The sequence below is a fragment of the Cynocephalus volans genome, chromosome 9, assembly GCF_027409185.1.
Source record: "Cynocephalus volans isolate mCynVol1 chromosome 9, mCynVol1.pri, whole genome shotgun sequence".
Classification (NCBI taxonomy): Eukaryota; Metazoa; Chordata; class Mammalia; order Dermoptera; family Cynocephalidae; genus Cynocephalus; species Cynocephalus volans.
In genome coordinates, this window is record NC_084468.1 from 95081586 (window position 1) to 95105535 (window position 23950).

Here is a 23950-nt window from a genome sequence, read left to right on the forward strand (position 1 = left end):
TCAAAAGACAAAAGCCAAATGAGTCACTGAAAACTTTAAGTGTGGGGTAACAACATCACTAATCTGCAGATAAGCCTTTATAGCAAAGTTTTCTCTATCTTTCAGAAAACACCGTGGAGAGCAATGCAAAACAAAGTTCAGATAAAAACTTGTAAACAAGCAAGCAATTACACAGTGCATTTGATTTTCTTTCCTGTTTTCCCACCCCTGCTAGATTCCATTTCTAAAGATTATATACAGTATTCAGCATACATTGAGCAAGTAAGTTAAAGAAATATGATGGTCCTCATGTTGGTGACTGTCCTTACCAAAAGCATGTTAGTCAGGCCTGAGAGTGACCCTTAACTCCTCCTGCTTTGGGTCCATCAGATACTTAAAAATTTCTGTCTGGTCTGGCCCACTTCTTTAACCACACTGCTGTGCTCTTGTTCAAGCCTTCTTCCCTCTCACCTAGCTAATGGGATATCCACCTAATGACCACTCAGCTTTTACTTTCCTCTAAGCCTTTCTGTACTTCTTAAAGCTTCCTAAAAGGCTAATGGAGTGAGCTTCTTAAACAGCTGATGGGTTCATTCCTTTCCTCTGGTTAAGTATCCTGCAATGGCTTTTCATAGCTTTTAAGAAGAGTCCTACCCTTGGGAATGGTTGTAGTCTACCACATAAGCCTTCCTCTACAACTTCACACCTCTGCCTGTCTGTTACTATAAGGGGCCTTCTTCTTGCTCTCTGGTTCTCTCTCCTGCACCCGTTGCATAATTCAGAGCTCTGTGCCCCTGATCACAGAGTTAGGTCCCTGTCTTTTGTTCTCCAAAGCATCCTTATGACAACTTTTTCATAGAATTTATCAACAGTATTATAATTCTCTGATTGTATCTTCAGCTTATTACTATAGCTGGCACATAGTAATTGCTCAGTAAATCCTTTTGAGTTCATTAATTTATTCATTCACTTAATAGTTTTTGAGTACCCATTGAATGCCAGGCAATGTTCATGTCTCTGGGGAGACAGCAGTCAACAAAATAAGACAAAACTGGATGCCTTTCTGGACTTTATATTCTAGTGAATGAAGAAAGACAGTAAACAAATAAACAAAACATGAAGTTGTGTCAGGTGGAAGTGTTGAAGCAAATGCGGGATAGGGGTTGGGAGAAGTAGATGAGGAAATATTTTAAATTGGGGGTTGGTGAAGGCCACAGTAATAAAGTGACACTTCAACAGAGCTCTGAAACAGGTCAGGCAGAGAGCTATGCATAGAGGGGGGAAGAATGTTCCAGGCAAGGGAACAGCATGGTGTAAAGGACAAGAGTTGGGCACATGCTAAGTGTGTTCAAAGAACCAAGGATGAGATGGGGATACGGATAGAGAAGGGAGATTGTATTTGTATGGCCTTGTAGGTGCTTGTGAGCTCCATGGTGTTTACTTTGAGTATGATAAAAATTATAGGAGTGAATAAATGAAAACATAAAGTCAATTGAATTTTTTTTCTTATACCGGAGACAAAATAGGAATGGCAAGGTTTTCACCCTTTTGTTCACCTGAGTCATTCTAATGCTACCTGCCTATTCTAATAGTCTCCAGATTACCTCTAAGAGCAAGAGTGAGTAGAGGAATTCAGTTCATGGATTCTATATTAAAACAGCAAAGCAAACATCGTCTTAGTCACATAGTATCATTAACACTGAGAGTGCTGTATATGTGTGCATAGGCATAAGGTCTCTAATGCCCTTCAGAAAGCCATTGTGCGAACAGTAGACAGAATTATCAACCCAAGCTAATCTTCAAAGCAGGCAACTAAAATGGATGATTCTATAACCATTTTGCATTGGCTGTACTTTCCAGTTTGTATTTTTTAAAAAAGCACCTCTTCTTTGATAGATCATGGAATGGAAAAAAATAAATTTTTCTGACACCACTGAAGTTAACACAAATTTGATTGAGGTATTAATTACTTAAACAGGATGCAGAGTTTCTAAATGATGTGCTTTAGGATGCCTGTTGGGAAATGTTTTAAGGCAAGTTCTGGTTGCCTGCTATTAGGAAAGGATGCAGGGGGCAGACACAGTTCCTGTTCTGTCCCGGATGGCTAACAGTAAAATTTGAAGCTCTGAAGGCTGCTGGTCATTTCTGGATGCAAGAATATACAACCAGCTTCTGTAATAAAAAACACAGGGAGCAAAAAAGAGGTGGCCCATCTGTGAAGAGGAGGATAAAAGCCCCAACTATTAAGCCATTTGAAATTATTTCCTTTTCGAGTTAAGAATTTTTCCACGATTTAATAAAAGTTAGGCAAAATGAAGAAATACTTTTTAAATCTGGTTCCATAGGGAAGAATGATAACATGTATAATCTAACTTATGGAGTCATAAAACATTAGTACCAGACTTTCTCAAGGGTTTGGTGCAACAGACTTTAATTATAACTTTTTGAAAGACATTAACCAAGCCAAATGCATCATAAGATCACAAAATATATAAACTTGGTTTATAAAAAGAAGAAATTTGAAACAAATGATGAAAATTTGTTACTTAAGGAGGAATCATCTAAGAGGCACTGATATAAAATTCAGTATTCTGCTTGGATGTTTGATATGGGAAGGTTAAGAAACATAAACTCTAGCCACTATTGCAGGTATGTCTGGAGTGTAATTCGAACGATGTTTTACAAGATTCAGGTTTCACTGCTTAAGTGTGTGGAAATGCCAAACTAGAAACTATTGGGAAATGTTTAGAATATAAGAGAGTGTGCTGAAATGTGTTCAATGTAAAAGTCAATGATTTAGTTGAACTAGGTGGGAAGGAACACAGCAAAAACAAGAGAAGAGCAAGATAGCACTGGGCTGGGAGAGCCTTATCTCTTGTTCCAAATCTTTCATGGGTCCTGTCTTCAGTCACACTTAATCATTTCTATTTTCCCAAGCGGTCCACATCCTTCTCCTATCAGTCTTCATGTTGAGTTCTTAATCATTTTTGGAGACTCAGCAGTCATAACTCACTTCCTTTGTGAGCCTTCTCCAATGCACCCAGACGGGGCTTGCTTTTATCTTCCGTTGCTTTTCTAGCACATTTCAACTGGCTATGTTTTAACATATTTACATATTTTTAAAATCCACTTGACTAGGCAGCACCTTCCTCAGGCCTTCCTTCCATCTTCAACACCTAGGTTCATGCCTAACAAACAAATAATTACTGACTAAATTGAAACAATAACTGAAAAAATATAAAAATTCTTAAATTTTGTTTACTAGATTTCTACCAAACTATCACACCTCTATCACTAGAAAGAGTTCCCAGTTTTCAGGCAGTTGTTTCTGTTTAAGTATCTGGGATTTTTGTTTCAATAATACCACTCTATAATATCTACTATTTGAAAGAGTTTCTCTAAAACCTGGAGCCTGGCGATAAGAAGGCATGTCATATTTATGAACATTTGAAGGAAAACAGTTCTAAATGAAGTAATTATTTTTTAAAAAGAGTAAATTCTTTCTGACTCCCCTCTCTCATGCACTGACTTTTTGAAGAAAATATTAAACAAGGATGATTCATTTATTGGTGTTTCTCAAAATCATGAGGCTATGACCTCTTTAAGGGAGGTCTCTTAAAGCTCAGGAAATTAAAGAAGTAACATGTTCTTCTCACCACTCGACAAAACCAGAACCCAAGACTAAATATTGAGCGTTTAAATATCACTAGCAGATTAAAGACAGATCTAGGTATTTGAGAGTCTATGTTCTGATCAGGTTCCAAGACAGAGACTCTGTGTCACCTCTCACCAGATATCCATGGCTGAAATTAGCTCACTCCATCTCTTCTAAATATTTAATAAATTGTTTCTTATTGCTGAACTCAAAATGGAAATGACCCAAAAAGAAAGAAAAATTAAGTCTCTTTCGCCCTCTGTGATTAAACATACTTCCCTCACGTACCATAAAGGAAACAAATTTATGGTTCACAAAGGCCTATCACCCTACACTATGCTCAGTAAAAAATATTTCTATTGAGTAAAGTGCAAGTGCTTTTCCTATTTTAAATCAACAATGCTGAGAAACACTGGCTGCTAGAATTTAAGTATCCTGTGATCCACAGAAGAAGGTCTTAAATTTAAGACTATAATATATACTCATATACTATTCAGATCTGTTTTCTATCTAGGTAGATCAATGCTGTTTAACAGAACTTTCTGCAAAGATGGGAATGTTCTTTATTGCTCAACCTAATAGGATAGTCACTAACTACATACAGCAATTTAGCACTTGAAACATGGCTAGAGCAATTTTTAGGAAATGAATTTTAAATTTTATTTAGTTTTGATTAATTAAAATTTAAATAGCCAAATGTAGCTAGTGGTTACTGTATTAGGCAGTGCAGATCTAGACTGTAAGACACTTAAGACTGCAATCAGGTAAATTAGATTCTAGCCTAGTTCTGCCACTACCTACTTTGTGACCTTGGCCAAGTTACTTATTTACTCCAATACTATTTCTTTATCTGTGGAGTGATAAACCAGTTGATTTCTAAGATTACTTCTAAATCTTTTATATCCTATATTAAAAAATAGCCACACAGTGTGACTAGAAACTGATGTAATTACTTTTCCACTGCCCTCATGAAAATCATTCTTTTAGATATACCATGTATATTCATGAGCACATATTATGGTCCAAATAATCTATAATACATGAATGAATATAAAAAGATGCAGAAGAAAAGCAGTTTTGTAGTAATTCTGTTGGATTGATCCTGCGTAATCCTATCCCTGAGTGCAATGATATCTTTTGGGAAAAAAATAAAAAACCGATTTCTTTGTATTAGTACCTGATGTATTGATTAATTCACATCATTCAGTCATTCAGTTTGTTGAACACACTAAGTACCAACAACTATTATATGATGTGATAAAAGCTGTAAAGATGACAGCTTCTAACTTAGCCTGGGGAAGTGTGAAAGTGTTATGTGTGTGTGTGAAATTTTCTCAAAAGAGGTGACCAAAACAGATGTCTGTTTTTTAAGGCTTCACTCAGACACATGGACTCTGTTCTTCCCATAGACCTGGGGAAAAAAAGGCTCTTACCTTGGAACCTATGCTTTAAGAACTCCTCTCTGGTTGTACTTCTCATGCGTCTAGGAATTCATGAGTCTAGGGTGACATGCCCACCTGTAATCCATCCCCCACAGCCCCAATCTCAAACTATACTTTGGGTGCAAAGGACCCTGGAATTTTCTTCCACGATGAGGTCACTTGCAAGATTGTGGGCTGCCTTCCCCGGGTCTGTTCTTCTTAAGGTGAACCATACCACTGGTATGCAGGACCACAAATTGGAAGAGGGGCAAAGATGTCAGTATTTTGAGGAGTGTATATGGAGTCTGGTCCTGCAAGCATCCAAGAGCCTGAGTTTTATAAAGCCAGAGCCTGAGTCATAAAGCTGAGAGATGGAGGAAGGTATGGGAGAGAAAGGAAGCAGGCCAGAGACTGGGACTGGGACTGGGACTGGGACTGGGGCTGGGGCTGGGGCTGGGGCTGGGGTCGGGGCTGGGACTGGGGTCGGGGCTGGCGCTGGAGCTGGTTACAGCTGTCCTCATGCCAGCACACCCCGGCTTCAAACTCCAAAGAGTGCGAGAATTCTGGATTTGAACTTTCCAAGTCATTATGAGAATATATCTGTGAAGGTTAGAGAATAGAACATATTTTACTTAACAGTATATCAGCTTGGTTTACAACTTTTCAATATTAAGATACTTTGTATAAGGACTTCCATTTGTACTCTTGCCCTGAATCTGCAAATGTAAAACGCAGACTTTAAATGAACCCAACTTTATTTTGATCTTCATCTAATAATGAAAAAGGGGAATTTAGTGAGAGATTAATTATAATTTCATTAATATCATCATACAAGAGTCACATATTTTGCTTCAGTATAGCTACAATAGGTTGGATTCTAAAGTTAAAAGAAATAACTAGAATAGTTGATTATAGTTTTGAAAAGGAGACAATTTTTAAGACTTTCTTTCATTAAAACTTTATGTGACTATCCATTGCATTATTTATAGAATATATATATATACATAATGGATAAATATATCTATGCATTTATAATGAAAACATAGTAGGAAGACAGGACTTTAGAGCTAGAAGGGCACTCATATCATTTAGACTCACCATTTCCTATAGATGAGAAATCTAAGGCCTAGATATCTTAATCTGTCCAATATAATACAGCTTATTGGATCTTAAACTGGAACCAGTGTAAAGATAGTTAGCAATAGAGTTGATTCCCAGGCTAGAGGTCATTAAGAAAAACAAAATGAAATAATAGAGAAGAATACAGATGGTCATCTACTCAATCTTTTGGACTATCTTTTTGTACTTTTACTTGATCATGCCTCTAAACCACTGTTGAAATGCTCCCCCAAAAGCTGATGTTTTGTTTCTAGGAGACAGAACTAGCTTCAAAGGAAAGTCAAGCATTCCTATCTATTACCACACTAACACAACCTTTAGACACTTCTAGAGAGGTCCATGCACATGGGAATCAACACAGAGTAAGCGCCCTTGGGCTGGGCATCTGGAAGAGGCAGCAGGATAGCACCAGAAAAAGAAGTCATTATGTGTGTACTTTCTCTCTGTCCATTTAGAAAACAAAGCATTACAGGCTCTGGACAAAAGCACCAGGGAGGTGGGCAGAGCTCTATAGGTGTCGCATTTATATGTACTTCATGGCAATGAGATTAAGAAGGATAATAAAGCATCAGAATGGTTGCTGAGGCATCTCAGCAGGCAGAGTGCACCACTGAAGTACACGCAATTTTACCAAACAGGATTTCACTGATAAAATCGAGTCTAATAACTAACTGCACTAAGATGATTTTGGTTATTTTTGTTATTTGTGTTTTGAAGGTTTGGGGTTTTGCTTTCTTTGTTAGATCAAAGTCAGGAAGAAGAGTCTGCTGTCTGCTGATCAAGATAGCAGGCAGATCAAAGTACAATTAAGAAAATGAGTTTTATCAAATCTCTAGGATAACAGTGCATTATAACTGAATATATTTAAAGTAAATTTTCACACATTGGTTATTTCAATTTTACTTCAAATAAAGCAGAAGCAATTATTTATGCTAATATTATTAAGTAACATAAAAAGCATCATATTCACTTGACCCAAATATATTAAATGTGTTTGCAGTCAAAATGAAAATAAACTAAAAATATCTATAAACTCTTCAGACACAAGTCCAAATTTCACTTTAAAAAATAAGAGCAAAATTTTTCTGAGTTTGGAACTTTCAGATACCACTGGGACCCAATAAGTAACATTTTAAGTGTTCTTATAATTCAAAGAGATCAGTGGATATGTTATGGAATTTACATATGTTTTGGGAAAGGGAAAGGAAGGAATAAAGCATTTCAGAAAAGGAAAAATGAATGGTCTATAAAACCTTGGATACAGACACTTTGGACCAAAATAAATAAATAAATAAAATCTCTCTCTCTCTTTCTCTCTCTCTCTCTCTCTCCAGGAAACTGGGACTAGTTTGTATATATTTTTAAAATACCATCCATCTCTTATGTTTCTGAGAACTTTTACTGCATTGGTCAAAGATAGAAATAGTAAGAGTATCAAAAGAAAAAACACCTTCAAAAATACTATTTTAACAACTATTTAAATTTCTAAGAACTAAAAGATAAAGATCACTTGTGGTAGGGTTCAGAACTTGAGCACTTCCAACTGTAGTCAGTCCTTGGTTTTATTCTTGGGCCTAGTTTTACAAGATAGAGCAGTTCTCTCCTTATTTAGATGGAGTCAGATTTATTTAAGCTCAAGATTCTGTCTTTTAAAATCTCATCCTGAACTTCTTGGAAAACCCAAAGGTCATGTTTACAGAATAGATGCACAGCAGGATTAAATCAACTGCTTGAGCTGCAGGTTTTCTTTTTTATTCTATCATAGATACTGTTAACTTCGGATGATAATTTTTGCAATATAAACGATACATCTTGGATTATAAAAACCAATGACCTACCTGACACACTCAGAAAGTTTTGTAAGAGCTAATTTTAGATTGTTTCTAGCTTCTTCATTTCATCATTGGACACATTTTTAAATTTACAAAAGTTTTGCAGTGCCTCTGAAGGCCCTCATGTAAGCAAGCACTCTTCTACAACACAAACTAACAAATGTAATGGGTTTTACATAATGTGGAGAAGATGAGAACTGTGGTATTTATTCTCTTGTCTTTGTTTTAACCAGTGGGTGAGATGGGGCATGTAATGAATAATAGGTAATGTAAGATGATGTGATATACAGGAAAAGAAGGCCGAAACAACAACAGATAGGAGAAAAGCAATAAATCACGCTCTCAATTGCAATATTTGACACACTGTAATTTAACTGATAGCTATTGTTCAACTATTCATAGCCCTTACATTACACAGAGTAGTCTTTCTGTATGTATGTTGGGTGATATGTCACTCGACACTTATTTTAACAGTAATACTTCTCGTCTATGGAACTCTTTGTGATTCATATTATTTCACTTGCTTCTCACCATAACCCAGGGATATAGGTAGAATAGGAATTATTATCTACATTTTGTAGATCAGTAAAAAGGATCACAGACAATACGCATATAAATAAATAGTTCCGAGACCAGAACTACTGGTACAATGTACTTTTTGCCCTACCAGACTTTGAGTTAAAACACACATTATCCCCACATAACGTTCAAAAGAAAATTTCTAAGGAAATTTTTCTTCTCATGAAAATTGCTGTTATGTTTCCAGTGTGGTCTTCTCTCTTCGAGACAGTTTAAATATACAGGTGCTATTTAAGTTAACAAACAGAAACAATGAGTTTTTAAAAAATAATAAATTTTTAGATCATCGGAGAAATATTTCATGTTAAGAAAATATAAAACATAGGTATCTGATTTGCTTGGAAGAGGAATTAGGGTATTATATTGCTTTACAAAAAGATTCTAAACAGGATTGCTTTAAATGGCAAAATTGCCCAGCACATTTAAAATATTGTTGATTTATGAAAATCTGATTCATACAAAACTTTACAGGAATACATCTGTTATATAAATCTATGCTCACCTGTAATTTACTCTAGAGGGAACAACTGAATGATAATAATAATAACATACTCATATAGTTCTTCATTATATATTTTAAAGTGCTTTCCCCTAATTTATTGCATTTGTCTCCAGCAGCCTTACAAGGCAGGCAGAAAGGGTATTATTCTTTCTTTACAGATGAGAATTGAGAGGTTAAGTGACTTGCTCAAGGTCAGACAGACATTCATTCATTCATTTACTGCTATCTGAGTGATGTAGTTTTAACAGGGTAGTCAAGGAAGTAACATTCTTTCTATTTTTTTTTAAACCAGCTGTGAAGGCTATTAAAACAGAGGTGGGATCTCACAAATATAATGTTGAATAAAGGAAGCCAGACACAACAGTGTACATAGTCTGTGATTCAATTAATATAAAATTCAAATGCAGACAAAACTAATCTATGGTGACAGAAGTCAGAATGGTGGTTGACTTTAGCATGGTGACTGAGAGTTAAGGGGGGCTTATGAAAACATTCTAGTTCTTGATCTGGTTTGTACATAACTACGTTTTCTTTGTGAAAAGTCACTGTTATGTCCACTATGCCTACTTTTTTACATATATTATAGATTTTTTCTTTTTAAAAAGGGATCTTACAATATTTAAAAACAGTAATTTTCGAAGTAGTTTTTAAACACACTTTAGAAGATCATTAAATAGACATAGTCTTGGAACATTTATAATTTCAATCAAGTTTTTTAGATGAATTTAAAAAATGAGAACATGAACTAAATCTGAAGAGTTTAAAGAGAGAAGAAAAGGTTTATAGAAAAAAATACCCAGTATTCATCTGAGAAAATTTCCATATGAAACAGAAAATTAGAGCACACTAATAACACAATTTATTTAGGACTAGGTCAAACATTTAAATTTAATGACGTCAAACTAGGAATTGTAGAGAAATGGGATTATGTTGTTATTTACATAGTATATCCTAGAGAGTATATATAAATTCAAAGAAGATAATATAATAATTTTAAAATATCCACTTTATTTTAGGACACTGCATATTAGGATACTGCATTGTGCGTCAGGGTAGAGAGCCAATGCAGATGACAAAAATCTGAGGGGACAAACAAGGGCTCTTGAGAACCCCATGTAGCTTTTGATGAAAGAATGTACGGAAGGATGCATTTGGACCATTTTCTAGTACAGAAATTACAGGTGCATTCAACTGTTTAAGGCAATTTCTAAACATATATTTTATTTTCCAAGAATCCTTTGTACTCTGTGATTTTATAACACTGAGAACTACTGCTACACATCTATGCAACATTATCACCAATGACACAGTTGTTTTAATTTTTACATATGGTCTTTTTTTCTTTTTCTTTCATTTTATTTTATTTTTAAGAATCTATTATAATACCTAAAAATTATCTGTATAAATATCTATCTTGATATTATAGATCAGGAACAAAGGATTTTCAGGGCTGTAGGTCAGATTCAGTCCCAGGGTGCTTTCATTTTGCCAGAGATGTTGCCAAGGCAGCTCCCCCTACAGCTAAGTTGGTGAGTTTCTGCCCAGAGGATCCCCTGAAGAAATCCCATGCAGGGAGAAGACTTTGACTTTTAACACATTCAAACATTTTAAAAAATTCTTGACCAACTGTTGTGCTACTGTGTGTTAGTTTCACCAGGACTTAGTAAATATTTTTTTTAAAATAACATATATACTCTGAGCACCTGTATTCTACCCATCATATAGAATGTCCACTATCAAGCTTACTGGGATCACCTGCCAGCCCTGCACAGTCTCTGAGCCACTCATTCTGCATGCAGGATGAGTATGCGCTGTCCTCTGGAATCTGGGTTATTAGAGAATTACTCTGTGTTTCCCAGTAGTGTTCATATCATAACGTAGGTTAGAAAGGGAGCTTGAGAGACAGAGAGGAAGAGACAGGAAGAGGCAGGTTGAAGGAATTCCACTCTTCAGGGCTTAGCAAGCTGACCAAACTTCTCTTCTACTGACAAAGGATAAACAAGTCATGAGGTACTAGGACCTGGATGTCCATGCGCAAGTTGATGTGGAATCATTTCATGACTTTGCTTTTTAAATGACAGAGATCCAAAAGGCACAACTGTTTCTCTCTAGGTGGAGCCCTTCAACACAAGAAAAATGCCTGTGCAAGGTTTGCTATGCTAAATCACAGTTGGTCACACCTGATCCCTTTGAAAACGCATTTCTATTTAAGCCAATAGGCGTATCCCTGATTTTACTCTCCCTTATAGCAGAGCTGCTTCAGCCAAATTTCCTGCTTTCACCTTCCTCTGCGTCTCCACCCACTGGGAATCTCCCTCTTTTTCTCCTGCTTCAGTTCTGTAGATGTGTAGTCTCGTGACCCCCTAGCATGTAGTGAATAGGCCATATTACTTTTCAAAATTTTACTAATTTTCACTTTTTTGTTATAGGCCATCTTGACCATAGTTTTTAATAACCTGGACTCCCATTATCTTTTGTATAGAAAAAGGTAAATTGAGATACTTGCCAACAAGCCTTGCTCTCCGGGTTTTCCTGATTCACCCTTAAAAAAGAATGGTGATAATTTTAGTAATGCTGTGAACATTAAAAAACAATTTCAATCATTTCTTTTCTTTTTCCTAATACTCACTGGGGCATATGAATGTCAAGTATATTTTTCAGGTTAGAGGAATATAAATATAGCACAATTTAAAGAAAGCCGATATTCTTTCTTCAAATGAATTTTATACACGTTAGGATTTCATAAAAGTAGTCTAGATTAGCATGTTCTCTTTGTTGGTTTTTTTGTTTGTTCATTATTTTTGGTGGCTGGCCAGCACAGGGATCCGGACCCTTGACCTTGGAGCTATAGCACCGTGCTCTAACCAACTGAGCTAACCAGCCAGCTCTTTTCATGTTCTCTTTATGATGACATAAAGATGATAACATGATGTCTTCTTTATGAGAACACAAAACTTTCGTATGTAGGACAGACAGAGAATTGACTTCAGTGCAAGAATTAAATAATAAAACGAGCAGAGATTGATTTTGAATTTTGGTCCTCCTGGATTAATGATGGCTGAAGTTATATGCTTTATTAAAATTCATAGAGAAAATTCTGCTATATATTCTGCTATATCATACCACTATCATCACTTTCTAATACTCAGACTCATATGGAATTGATTATCTTGTTTTATTGTCATATTATCATAACGACTGTCATTGGCTACAGATTTGGGGGGGGAAGCGTGCTTGTAATGCCAATATACATAGATGTTGCTGGCCTTTCAAAATAAGTACTTCCCAGTTTATTTTTATAAAATATTTTTCTAGCAGTTATCATAATGTCTACATAAATGAACTCTGAGACCATAAATCCAGTTTGACTTATAGTTTTGGAATTTAAAAAAATCAGTTAACTTTTCCTTTGTGTAAAAAGCTCTATTTCTTACTTAAATGAACAAACTACATTAAAGGGTGAAATAATTTTAGATTGTTTAGTTTATCATACCTTACTTTTATCTTTGTTTCTTAAAAATAATTTCTACCTTGAATTTGATTTCTATTATAGCATACAATGTTCAATGATCCAGTTAATTTGGTGCTATCAAAATGGTTTTAACTACCTTATTTGAAGAGACACTCATTGTACCTCTGTTGCCAACCAGAAATTAATGGAAGAGCTTTAAATACCCCTAAAGTTGTAGATCTATCTTTTGGGGTATCATCCCAAGACAAGGTGAAACATCAGAAGACAGTTTTAGAATTAAATTGCTGCATTTGAAGGTTCAGTGAAAGTAGTCCTAATAACCAGCAAATCATATGTTGAAAGTCAGTTCCTCATTTCATATCAGCAAATTCACGGCATCTTTCAAAAAGGGAAATGAGGCTTTTTAGGTTGTTTCAGAAAAGCTTTAAAGTATCTATACGCCTTGAAATTCTGCCATTTGCAGCTACATGGATGAGCTTGGAGAAAATTATATTCAATGAAACAAGACAGGCAGGCACAGCAAGAGAAATACCACATGTTCTCACTCATATCTGGTGGAAGGAAGGGAAGAAGGGCAGAAGGAAGGAAGGAGAAAGAAAGAATCACAATAATGTGTTGAATTTTCAAAGGGAGAGAACGGACTGTGTTTACTAGAGGTGGGAAAGGGCGGGGGAGAGTTAGCGAGAAATTGTTTAATGGACACAGGAATGTTTACATTTTGTAATGATGAACATGTTAATTATCCTGATTTCATTATTACACATTGTACACAGGTATTGATATTCAACTCTGTATCCAATAAATACGTTTAATCAGTTATTTTTCAATTAAAAAAAATCTAGGATATGAATCGGACCATTATGCAAATTAGGGGGGGAAGTACTCTATATTCTTACAAAAAGAATCATTCTTTGAAAAAATACATACATACATGCATATAAAATTGAAAGGAAATGTACTAAAACATTAATGACTATAGTTGATTTTTTTTTCTTTTTGGTTTTCATTTTCAAAATTTTCGATGTTGTGAATATTTTTATTATTATTTTTGTACTATGAAAACAATTTAATGAATTTAACAAACTAATGAAAATAATTTAAGTTAAAGCAATACATTAAATAAATAATTTAATCTAGCAATAAGCCTTAATTTCCAGTTCTGAAGTCATAATACAAATGTAAAATTTTTGATCATTTCCATATATTTCTTTAAATTGCTGGGTTGCCTCTACCAAACCTAACAATTTATCTGGTGCCTTATTATTCTTAGTAACTAAATATTGCGATCACTTTAAAATTATTTCTATTAGTAAGCCTTACATACAAAAGACAAACAATATTCAAACCATACTCACCGACGTTTTAACTATTAATTTTAGGATTAGCAATTTGTTTTATCAAGTTATTTACAAGGAACTAAATATTAGAAAGCTATACTTCCTTTACTTTTCATAAATATCATGGAGCTTTATCGTGTCTGTTATTGACCCTTTGGAAAAATGTTATTAATTTCCCATGTAGTTTTTCAAACTAATCTCCCATTAGGGCATTGATGTGCCTTATAGTACACTGATGTACCTGATGGTGGTCAAGATACGTGTGAGGCTGGGCATTTCCAATCAGAAGCTTTTTTTGAGGCTTACCTTGGAAACAGTTTAGTTGCCATCACCAGGTCTCTCTCAGTCGTTTGCCTGGGGTCCCGGTGGATTGAACGGCAAAGCAGAATACTGTCCCAAGTGCCCCGCTCTGCTTGGGGACTTTCCTAATCACCTCATTTCCCTCAACCCACTCCACTTACCTGACCCCCTGAACCTATGGCCCCTCCCACTCCACTCCATCCTAGATCCAGCTCTTAACGTGAAACAAAACCACAGAGAACAACTGATCCAAAGAGCAACTCACCGGTACCCCTGGCATTCCACGGGGGCCATCTTTCCCTGTGTCCCCAGGTGGCCCTCTTGGGCCTGGAGGGCCTGGGGGTCCTGGAGGCCCTGCCTGTCCTTGGTCACCCTGTGATGAAGAAGGAAAGAGACCAACAATAACCATGAAAGATAAAGACCCAGGCCTTCTTTTCAACACTTTAAATTTGTATTATCTAATCCACATTTACGCTCTGAGAAGAACCAGAACAACCGAAATACAAAGCCTGTAGGCAATCTGCTGCCACGAGGGAGCAAATAAATACTCATGCTGAGTGAGCTAAGTAGATGCTATTAAAATCAAAGCAGCTCAGGAACCAGCATTCAGTTCTTGGAAATAGAGTACATGTTATCACTACATTCAGAGCTGGTATAAAACTTTCGTATAACTTTATCCATGATAATGCTGCATCAGTTATATGCACCTTGTTTAATAAAATGTCTGCATTTATAGTTTGACAAATTTATTTGCTTCTTCATAACCTATAAAATGAAGCATATGAGGTTGTTGTCACATTGCATAATAATTTATAAATTACCAAAGCTGGAGAGCTGAGAAACTGGATCTGTTACTGGTTATAACTTAGGTTTTGTTTTGTTTTGTTTTTAATTAAGAAAAAATTAAATAGGCTTTCCATGCCTTTTTATTTTGGTACTTCCGTATACATTTCAAACAAATGAAGCTCACGAAACATAATTTTGTTTTAGGATATTTCTAAATAAATATCCACCCACCACCCATGCTCCACCCATAAGAGATAAATGATAAAGCAACAGTACACAGAGCAATAACTGAATGTAAAGAAGAAATCAGAATTCAGCAAGAAGAAGCACTACCTTAATCAGGCGGCGTTTAATGAGCTGCTGATCAGCAGAGAGAAACCCATGATTGATTTTAGGAAACACCATCTGATCAGTCAGGTGAGGTCAAAGGTTGAAGTTCAGAGATGAGAGAGTTGAAGAATAGACATCAGAAGGTCCCAAGAAAGAAATAAAGATATACACATTAGACTTAAACGACCATTAAACAAAATAGAACTGGCACTTGTGTCTGACATCAGACCCATCGGCTCTTCTAGAAAGAAATACAACCCTGAAACAGGATGGTGAGACCAGATTTTTAGGTAGAAATGAATCTTTTTGCTGTGGGTAGTCTTGAGACTTTTTACTGTAGTATATTCCCAGAAGCAGGAAAGCTGGTGTGATCCTGCATTCTGCACTCCGAGCAGAAAGTCTGGAGACGAAGCGCCAGTTCCATTTCTGTCAGACTTGTCAACCAGCATAATGTAGCGTGAACTCGACTGTCATTTTATTGATACCCAAAGTCCAGAGTGCTTAGGATTATTTCATTGACTGGAAAATACCACAGAGCATTAGAATGCATGCAAAGTAAACTACTGAGGTGTGGCACAGTCTTAGACAGTGATGCCTGCTGCTCTTCACTGTACCTGCTTGACCTCAATATCCTCCTCTCGAGTGTCCTCAGGATACACCCTCTTAGTATATATCTGACCTCACCGATGTAGGTGAGGGCCCAGGTGCCCAGTTCTTGATGTGTAGGATGAGAGGACGCAACCGGGCTCGGCAAGCCAATTGAACAGTTCTTGCTCACTCTTATGCTGATTGCAGCTCTGACTGAGCAGGCATGGGTGTCAACCACAAACCTTGACGGTGAGGATCTGATTACTGTGCAGGGCAGCAACTGTGTGGAAGCCTGGCAGCCCCTATGGACACAGCACAGCACCAAAACAACACGACACAAAACGTCACACAGACATTGCACTGGTGGACAAACAAAACAAGCACCTGCCTAACGCCTCCCTTTCCTGGCTGTAAGTCTTGTCTTGTTGGACACACCATAAACAACAAAGTTAGTTGTGAGAGGCCCCCAAGGGAATCAACCATTCTTTAAAGCATGGAATGGTGACACCAAGAACTCATTGTAATTGCCCCTTGAGGCAGGTACAATGAGATCTGTGTATACACAGGTGTGAACAATTTGCTACTCAACATTTCTGGAAACTTACAAAATGTTAGTACAAAGTGGAGATAAAAACAGACATTGTTATGAAAACAACACTCTAATTTCCCTCTATTAATATTCTGTTTGTAACTCAGGACATACAATACATGTATTAATTCGTTTTTGGACAATAACAGTTAACAGAATTTTACCATCAGATCAGAAGTACTCTTCAGAATAAATACAGTACGCCTTACAAAACGTAGTCTTACCACCCACATATCAAAATTTCTCTTTCCGATCATAGGATAAATCTCAGGTCTCTGCTGTTTCAGGAATTCCTGCAGAGGTGGTGGATGGAAATCTGTCTCTTATAACATGTGTATTTCATGTCAGAGGGATTTATGGTCACGCTCTGCAGTAATCACTTCTGTCACATAACTTTTCCAAAGGAATTTGACAGTTCACACAACCCCTTAAAGCAGAAAAGTGGTTTTGAGTTCTTTAACCAAGAAAAATAGAGAGAGAGTTTAGAGACTTGTACTTCAATACCTTGTACTAGCTCGTTTTCAGAGGCGTTATCAACTGGATAAGTCTGAGAGAGAAATTTTGCCTTTGTTCTATTTCTTTCCTAACAACATGTCAAATTGGAGCCTTCTATTTCAATTTTCTAATTGAATAAAATGTAACAAATAAATAAACAGCACCACAGCAAGACGTGGCCTAAGTTTCTGCGGGCCTCCTCCTTGCCCTCCCCTCTTTCCACCCAAATCTACTTTGAGGATATCTCTAGGAATGGCCAGGAAGTTTCTAGGTTTTTAATTTCACAGATTTTGTGAATATTTTTCTCCCTGTTTTCCCCATATTAGAGATATATTTTTCTTTTTAAGAGAGCCAATAGAATTAGGTTTGCAGTATGAAGCCATTTCTTCAGGCCTCATGCCTTTGATTCTCATGCTTTTGGTTCTCATGCTTTAGAGCCAGGACTTCTCAGGAAGCAAAGCGGAGGAAACCTTATCCCTTTTGCCAAATCCGTTCTGATAAGGCTATTAAGTGGTTGGTAGTTTCAAGGCGACCTGTGTCCTCTTTTTCTTCTCCCTAAGTAAAAGTCCATTAAACATAAACTCTGCACAAATTGAGAAATGCTACAAGTTGGAAAACAGATGTGTACAATTTGCTTTTGTTTTACTATGGAATATGAGTTTAAAATGTTATTAGATGGTAAAGTGCCAGCATCTTTCCATCTGTGACTCATTAGCCCTATATTACACAGTCAGAATTTTATATATAAACTTTATATTTATGTAACAAAGAACAAAAACAGATACAAACAAGAAGTCTATGTGGAATCAGAATCTTGACTAGTGATGATAAATCATAATGTCACTTGAAGCAGGATTATCATACAAAATAATTTTAAATTAAAAACTTTTTAGTAGCACAGATGGTAGGTCTTACAAATGTTGAAATCTGAATGTACAAATAAGTCACTTCTTGTACTCAGATCAGAGCATGACCAGCTTTTTGTTTGATCAGATTTTCAAAATGTTCACAAAAAGAGCGTTAAATTTTATAATTTCTCAGTTGAGGTTACAATTTTAATGAAATCAAAAGAGGGAAGTGAATAGGTCATTTTCACCTCAGACAGATCCTTTTCCTCAAACAGAAAATCTCTAGTTGAGGAAGCTGATCTTATACTCCTCAGTCATCATATCTGTGAAAATGCTACCAATTAGGTGCTTAGAGCTACATTTTACAGATTTAAGTAGTGAGCCGGGCACAGTCTTCGGGAGGGTGCATGCATTAAAGTAAAAACGGTACCTGTCGAAGGATTCTCTTAAATACTAACAAAAACCCCATGACCTGTGCTGCAATATCCCAGCACCCTGTGCTTTTCAAACTGGGGTAAAAGTAATCCTCAGGGTTCATGCCAGTGTTCTGGGGAGTATGAAAAGGCAATAATAAATATGGTACATCTTCCCAAAAAGTCCATTTTAATTAATGGTAAATAATTTAAAACATTTTATGTAAAGCAAGCATTAATATATTATGGAGCATGTTGCAATATTGCATAAATTTAAAAAAATTTTCCCATTTGATAGTGGTGAAGAACCCCATCTCACAGGGGCTCCCTCCAGATCATAGGTAGACACTGTCTCTCTGCTTCTTGCAGGAGTTCTTTGGAGGGTTAGTTTGAAAAGCACTGGTGTTGATACTAATCTCTACGACATGGCTTTGTGTGGCCATAACTGTCAGGGTTCCCTCGCTGTTCATACAGAGAATGCCCTTTTTCATTAACTAGTCATTTTTTTTCCATGGTATGGTTAGTCATAGTTCTTTCTAAATAAATGAAATGGACATATTTCACTTGGTTTTACATCTCAGAAAACTTGCCTGGTACACAGATGGTTTGAGTGGGTGTGGAAAAAAAATGTGTTTCCAGAAAAACATGAAGAAAGAGTTCAGGAATAAGCTAAAATACTGAAGTAATTTGTACATATTTTCATCCCCCAAATATTTGGAATTCTTAAGACATTGGATGTACAGGAGTGTAAAACTACCTTATACAACGCGTTTTTCCTCCTGAGAGCATGAAATCTCAGACAACTGAATGAATCTTTATGACATTCTGTAAAGTAGATAACCATCTCAGGATCAGTGTTTCAACATCATTACAGGAAGGAATATATCTCTCTTCATTTCCTTCTAGAAGAAAAGATGCAAGCCTACTCCAAAGAAATATTGAGCAAATAAATAATCTATAAAAAAATCTAACTACTTGGAGGCTGTAAATTCAACATGTTATGGTCATTTTTACTGTATACGCAGTAATGATGAGTGTTATGATTATAGTGAGAAATTTTGTGCTTTGTCAAAAGTATTCAGTAAGGCAATAATAGAGCCAGAAATTCAATCCAGGTCTTCTAATTTCAGACTTTGTCATTATGCAATTTATGTGTTTCTAATTTCTTTCTACTTATTTTATATTTAAATATCAAAAATTGACTAACACTCAACACTACAGCAGAAGTGTTAGCTGAGTGTCTTCTGTGCAGCACTCACTGTGGTAGGCCCTGGGAATTGAATGGTGAGCAAACCCCAAGCTCACAGGGTTAAATGTCTAGTGGGGAAACAGGAGGAAATAAGCAGGCAGTAATCATGTGGAATGAGAAGTATTATGGGGGTGAAGCAGAGGAGCTACAAAGAAAATAAAATTGCACCTAATGCCAGGTTTGAGGAGCCATGGAAGACTTCCCAAGTCAGGTGAATCAGAAGCTGGAGGTTGGTAGAGCAAGAGAAAAGCCAAAGACAGAGAGATCATTCAGGCAGATGTTACAATAGTCTAGTGGTGGGACTGTGTCTTAGAAATAGAGGCAGGACAAATTGATGGTTTTGAATGATGTTAAGGAAGTAGAATTCGCAGGACTTTTAAGATGGCTGAGAACATAAGTGAGAATAAGGAGCAAAGAATGGCCCACGGTCTCTAATTTAAGCAATGGGAGGATGGTAACACTAGAATAAAAGAGGATTTTCTGGGGCAGATAGGTGGTTACGGATGATGAATTCAGTTAGGGATTGCTGGATTGGAGATGTCTATGGACAATCAAGGGCAACAACTGGATATGCATATAAAATAGTCAGAAGAAAGGTGAGAATCACAAATCACGGGGCTATCTGAGTAACCCAGGGAGGCTGTAGAGAGAGCAGACCTAGGAAAGGACCCTTGGAAAGACCTGGATTTAAGGAGTGAGCAGAAGAGGCAACTAAAAGAGGATAGATAAAGAATGGTTGCAGAAGCAGAAACAATGCTAATTCTCCTCACAAAAATTCTATACAGGGAAATGACACAGAGCGACAGGCGCACATACTTGACTTCACTTTTATTGCATCATTCATTATGTATAAATGCACATAGCTGACTCCTAGCAAGAACAGGTTAACAATGGCCTATGTCACTGACAATGGATACTCACTGATCAGTACAAGGGAGTATTCCTGAGGTTGTAGAGGTATGGATAAAAAGAGAAACAATTATTTTAATTATAAAGAGTTCGAGGGGCCCCAATAACAAATCATATTGGAAGAAAAAATGCACATTATGCTGAAACATGAAATCTCCAAGTTTCTCCATAATGCATATACTATCATGATTCTGTTTGCCCAAAATATATCATGCATTAAAACAAAACCATCACAGTGAGCATGTGTGCAGCAAAAATAAAGATAAATATCCCTCAAAGTTGATAAACTAATTTCTAGCTAACAGAGACCAGATGGAGAAATATTATAATAGAATGAAAAAATATTTAGGTAAAAGAATAACTTTAGTTTGACAGCAGGAACTGTTAGAAAGCTAAAAAGGAAAGAAAAAAAATTAAGAGAAAGAAATTTGCTGCTAAATCATTCCATATTTCAGTAGATGGTATAATCTCTCAGTCAGAATAGAAAAATCAACTACATGAAGCTAAATAGCTAAAATAATCCTTTCAACAACCAAATAATATGAGAATTGAAGCTTGTGAAGATCAGAATTTATAACTGATGGGAAAGGTTGTGTATTAATTATGGAAAGAATTAGCCTTCTGTAACTAAATATAATAATGTCAACTGGCTCAAAAACTTATTTTCTCTTTTATAGATAATCTAAGTTCCATTCCATTATTTTTTTTCTTTATTGAAACATAATTGATTGTGCATATATCTATGGGGTACAGCCTTGAATATTAATACCTGTGTGCAATATGTGATACCCAAATCAGGATAATTAGTATATTCAACCTTACACACTGTAATCATTGTTTGTGGCCCTTTACCAATTTCGCACTAACCCTCTCTCCTCCCCCATCTGAGTTAGCCTCAGTTCTGTTCTTTCCTTTTGAAAATTCAACGAATTATTGTGATTGTTGTATTTTTTAGCTCCCACTATTTCTCTTCCTGTGCCTGGCTCATTTCACTTAGCATAACTTTCTCTAAGTTCATCCATGTTGCTGCAAATGGCAGAATTTCATTCCTTTTTACAGCAGAGTAGTATTCCATCGTGTATAAATTTTTCCTTATCCAGTCATCTGTCGATGGACATTTAGGTTGGTTCCAAATCCTGGCTATTGTAAATAGAACTGTGATAAACATGAGTGCAGGTATCCCTTCGATATGATGATTTCCATTCTTTTGGGAATATACCCAGCAGTGGGATTGCTGGATCGTATGGCAGTTCTATGTTCAATGTACAGTTATTTGAGGAAATTACGTACTATTTTTCATAATGGCTGCACTAATTTACATTCCCACCAACAGTGTGGGAGGGTTTCCCTTTCTCGCATCCTCACCAGTGTTTGTTATTCTTCATCTTTATGATAACAGCCATTCTAACTGGGGTGAAATGATCTCTCAGTGCAGTTTTGATTTGCATTTCCCTGATGCTGAGTGATGTTAAGAACTTTTTCATGTGTCTATTGGCCATTTGTATATCTTCCTTTGATAAATGCCTATTCAGCTCCTTTGCCTGCTTTTTAATTGGGTTACTTATTTTTTCACTGTTAACTTGTTTGGGTTCTTTGTATATCCTGGATATTAACGCTCAGCAGATGCATAGTTTGCAAATATTTTCTCTAATTCTGTAGGTTGTCTTTTCACTTGACTATTTCTTTTGCCATGCAGAAGATTTTTAGATTGATATAATCCCGTTTATTTTTTCTTTTGTGTCCTGTGCTTGGGGTCTTATTCATAAAGTCTTTGCCCAGTTCTACTTCCTGAAGAGTTTCCCCTATGTTTTATTTTAGTAGTTTTATAGTTTCAGGTCTTCTATTTAAGTCTTTAATACATTTCAAGTTGATTTTGGTATATGGTGAAAGGTACAGGTCTAGTTTCATTCTTTTAGATATGCATGTCCAGTTTTCCCAGCACCATTTACTGAAGAGACTATCTTTTCTCCAATGTATGTTCTGGTTGCCTTTGGCAAAGATCGGTTAGCTACAAGTCTGTGGGTTGATTTCTGGGTTCTCCATTCTATTCCATTTGTTCAAGTGTCTGTTTCTTACAGGACCATGCTGTTTTGGTTACTATAGCTTTGTACTATAAGTTGAAGTCAGGTAGTGTTATGCCTCTTTTTTTTATTTTTTATTTTTTCTCAAGATTGCTGTGGCCATTCAGAGTCTTTTGTTGTTCCATATGAAGGTAAGGATAGTTTTTTTTCTATTTCTGTGAAGATTGTTGTTGTCATTGGTATTTTGATGGGGATTACAGTGAATATGTAGATTGCTTTGGATAGTACGGACATTTCACAATGCTGGTTCTTCCAATCAAAGAACATGGAATGTCTTTCCATCTTTGTGAATCCTCTTTAATTTCACTCAGCAAGTGACTTGTAGTTCTTGTCGTAGAGATCTTTCACCTCCTTGGTTAAGTTTATTCCTAGGTATTTTATTTTTTTGGTTATTATTGCAAATGGGCTTCTTTTTCTCCTTGTTCATTATCAGAGCGTAAAAACATTACTGATTTTGCATATTGATTTTGTATCCTGCAACTTTACTAAAATCATCTACCAGCTCTAAGAGTTTTTTTTGTAGGTTCTCTAGGCTTTTCTACCCATAAGATAGTGTCATCTGCAAACAGGAACAGCTTTACTTTGTCTTTTCCAATCTCGATTCCCTTTATTTCTTTCTCTTGCCTGATTGGTCTGGCTAGCACTTCCAATACTGTTAAATAGGAGTGGTGAGAGTGGGCATCCTTGCTTTGTTCCTGTTCAGGATAATATTGGTAGTGGGTTTGTCATATATGGCTTTTACTATGTTGAGATAATTTCCTTCTACACCTAATTTGCTGAGTCTTTATAATGAAGGGATGTTGAATTTCGTCAAATGCTTTTTCTGCATCTATTGAGATAACCATATGGTTTTTTTCCTAATTTTGTTGATGTGGTATATCACATTTATTATCTTGCATATATTGAACCATCCTTGCATCTGTGGGCTGAATCCCATTTGATCATGGCATAATTTTTTTGATGTGTTGCTGTATTCTGTTTGTTAATATTTTGTTGAGGATTTTCATGTCAACATTTGTCAGAGATACTGATCTGTAGTTTTCTTCTTTTGTTGTATCTTTGTCTTGTATTGGTATCAGGGTGATGCTGACCTCACAGCATGAGCTTGGGAGAAAGGCTTCTGATCCAATTTTCTGGAATAGTTTAAAGAGAATTGGCATTAATTCTTTTTTAAAAGAGAATTTGGTAGAATTCAGCTGTAAAGCCATTTGGTCCTGGATTTTTCTTTGTTGGGAGGTTGCCAATTACTGCTTCAATCTCATTGCTTGCTGTTGGTCTGTTCAGGTTTTCTATTTCTTGAGTTTGTACATGTCCAGAAATTTATACATTTCCCCAGGTTTTCAAGTTTGTTGGCATACAGTTGTTTAAAATAGTTTCTAATGGTTCTGTGTATTTCTCTGGTATTGGTTGTAATGTCTCCTTTATCATTTATTCTTGTTATTTGAGTCTTCTCTCCTTTTTTTAGT

The 23950-nt window shown here is 36.1% G+C and overlaps 1 protein-coding gene across 1 annotated transcript in view; it reads right to left on the reverse strand.

The window, feature by feature from the left end:
* COL25A1 (collagen type XXV alpha 1 chain) overlaps positions 1 to 23950 on the reverse strand; it is a 429426-nt gene that overhangs the window by 87355 nt on the left and 318121 nt on the right. Inside the window, exons 8-10 of the mRNA XM_063107468.1 lie at positions 16143 to 16202; positions 14462 to 14569; positions 11594 to 11629 (exon numbers count right to left, since the gene is read on the reverse strand). Of these exons, the coding sequence (XP_062963538.1) occupies positions 11594 to 11629; positions 14462 to 14569; positions 16143 to 16202 (204 nt within the window). The remainder of the gene's footprint in view (positions 1 to 11593; positions 11630 to 14461; positions 14570 to 16142; positions 16203 to 23950) is intronic.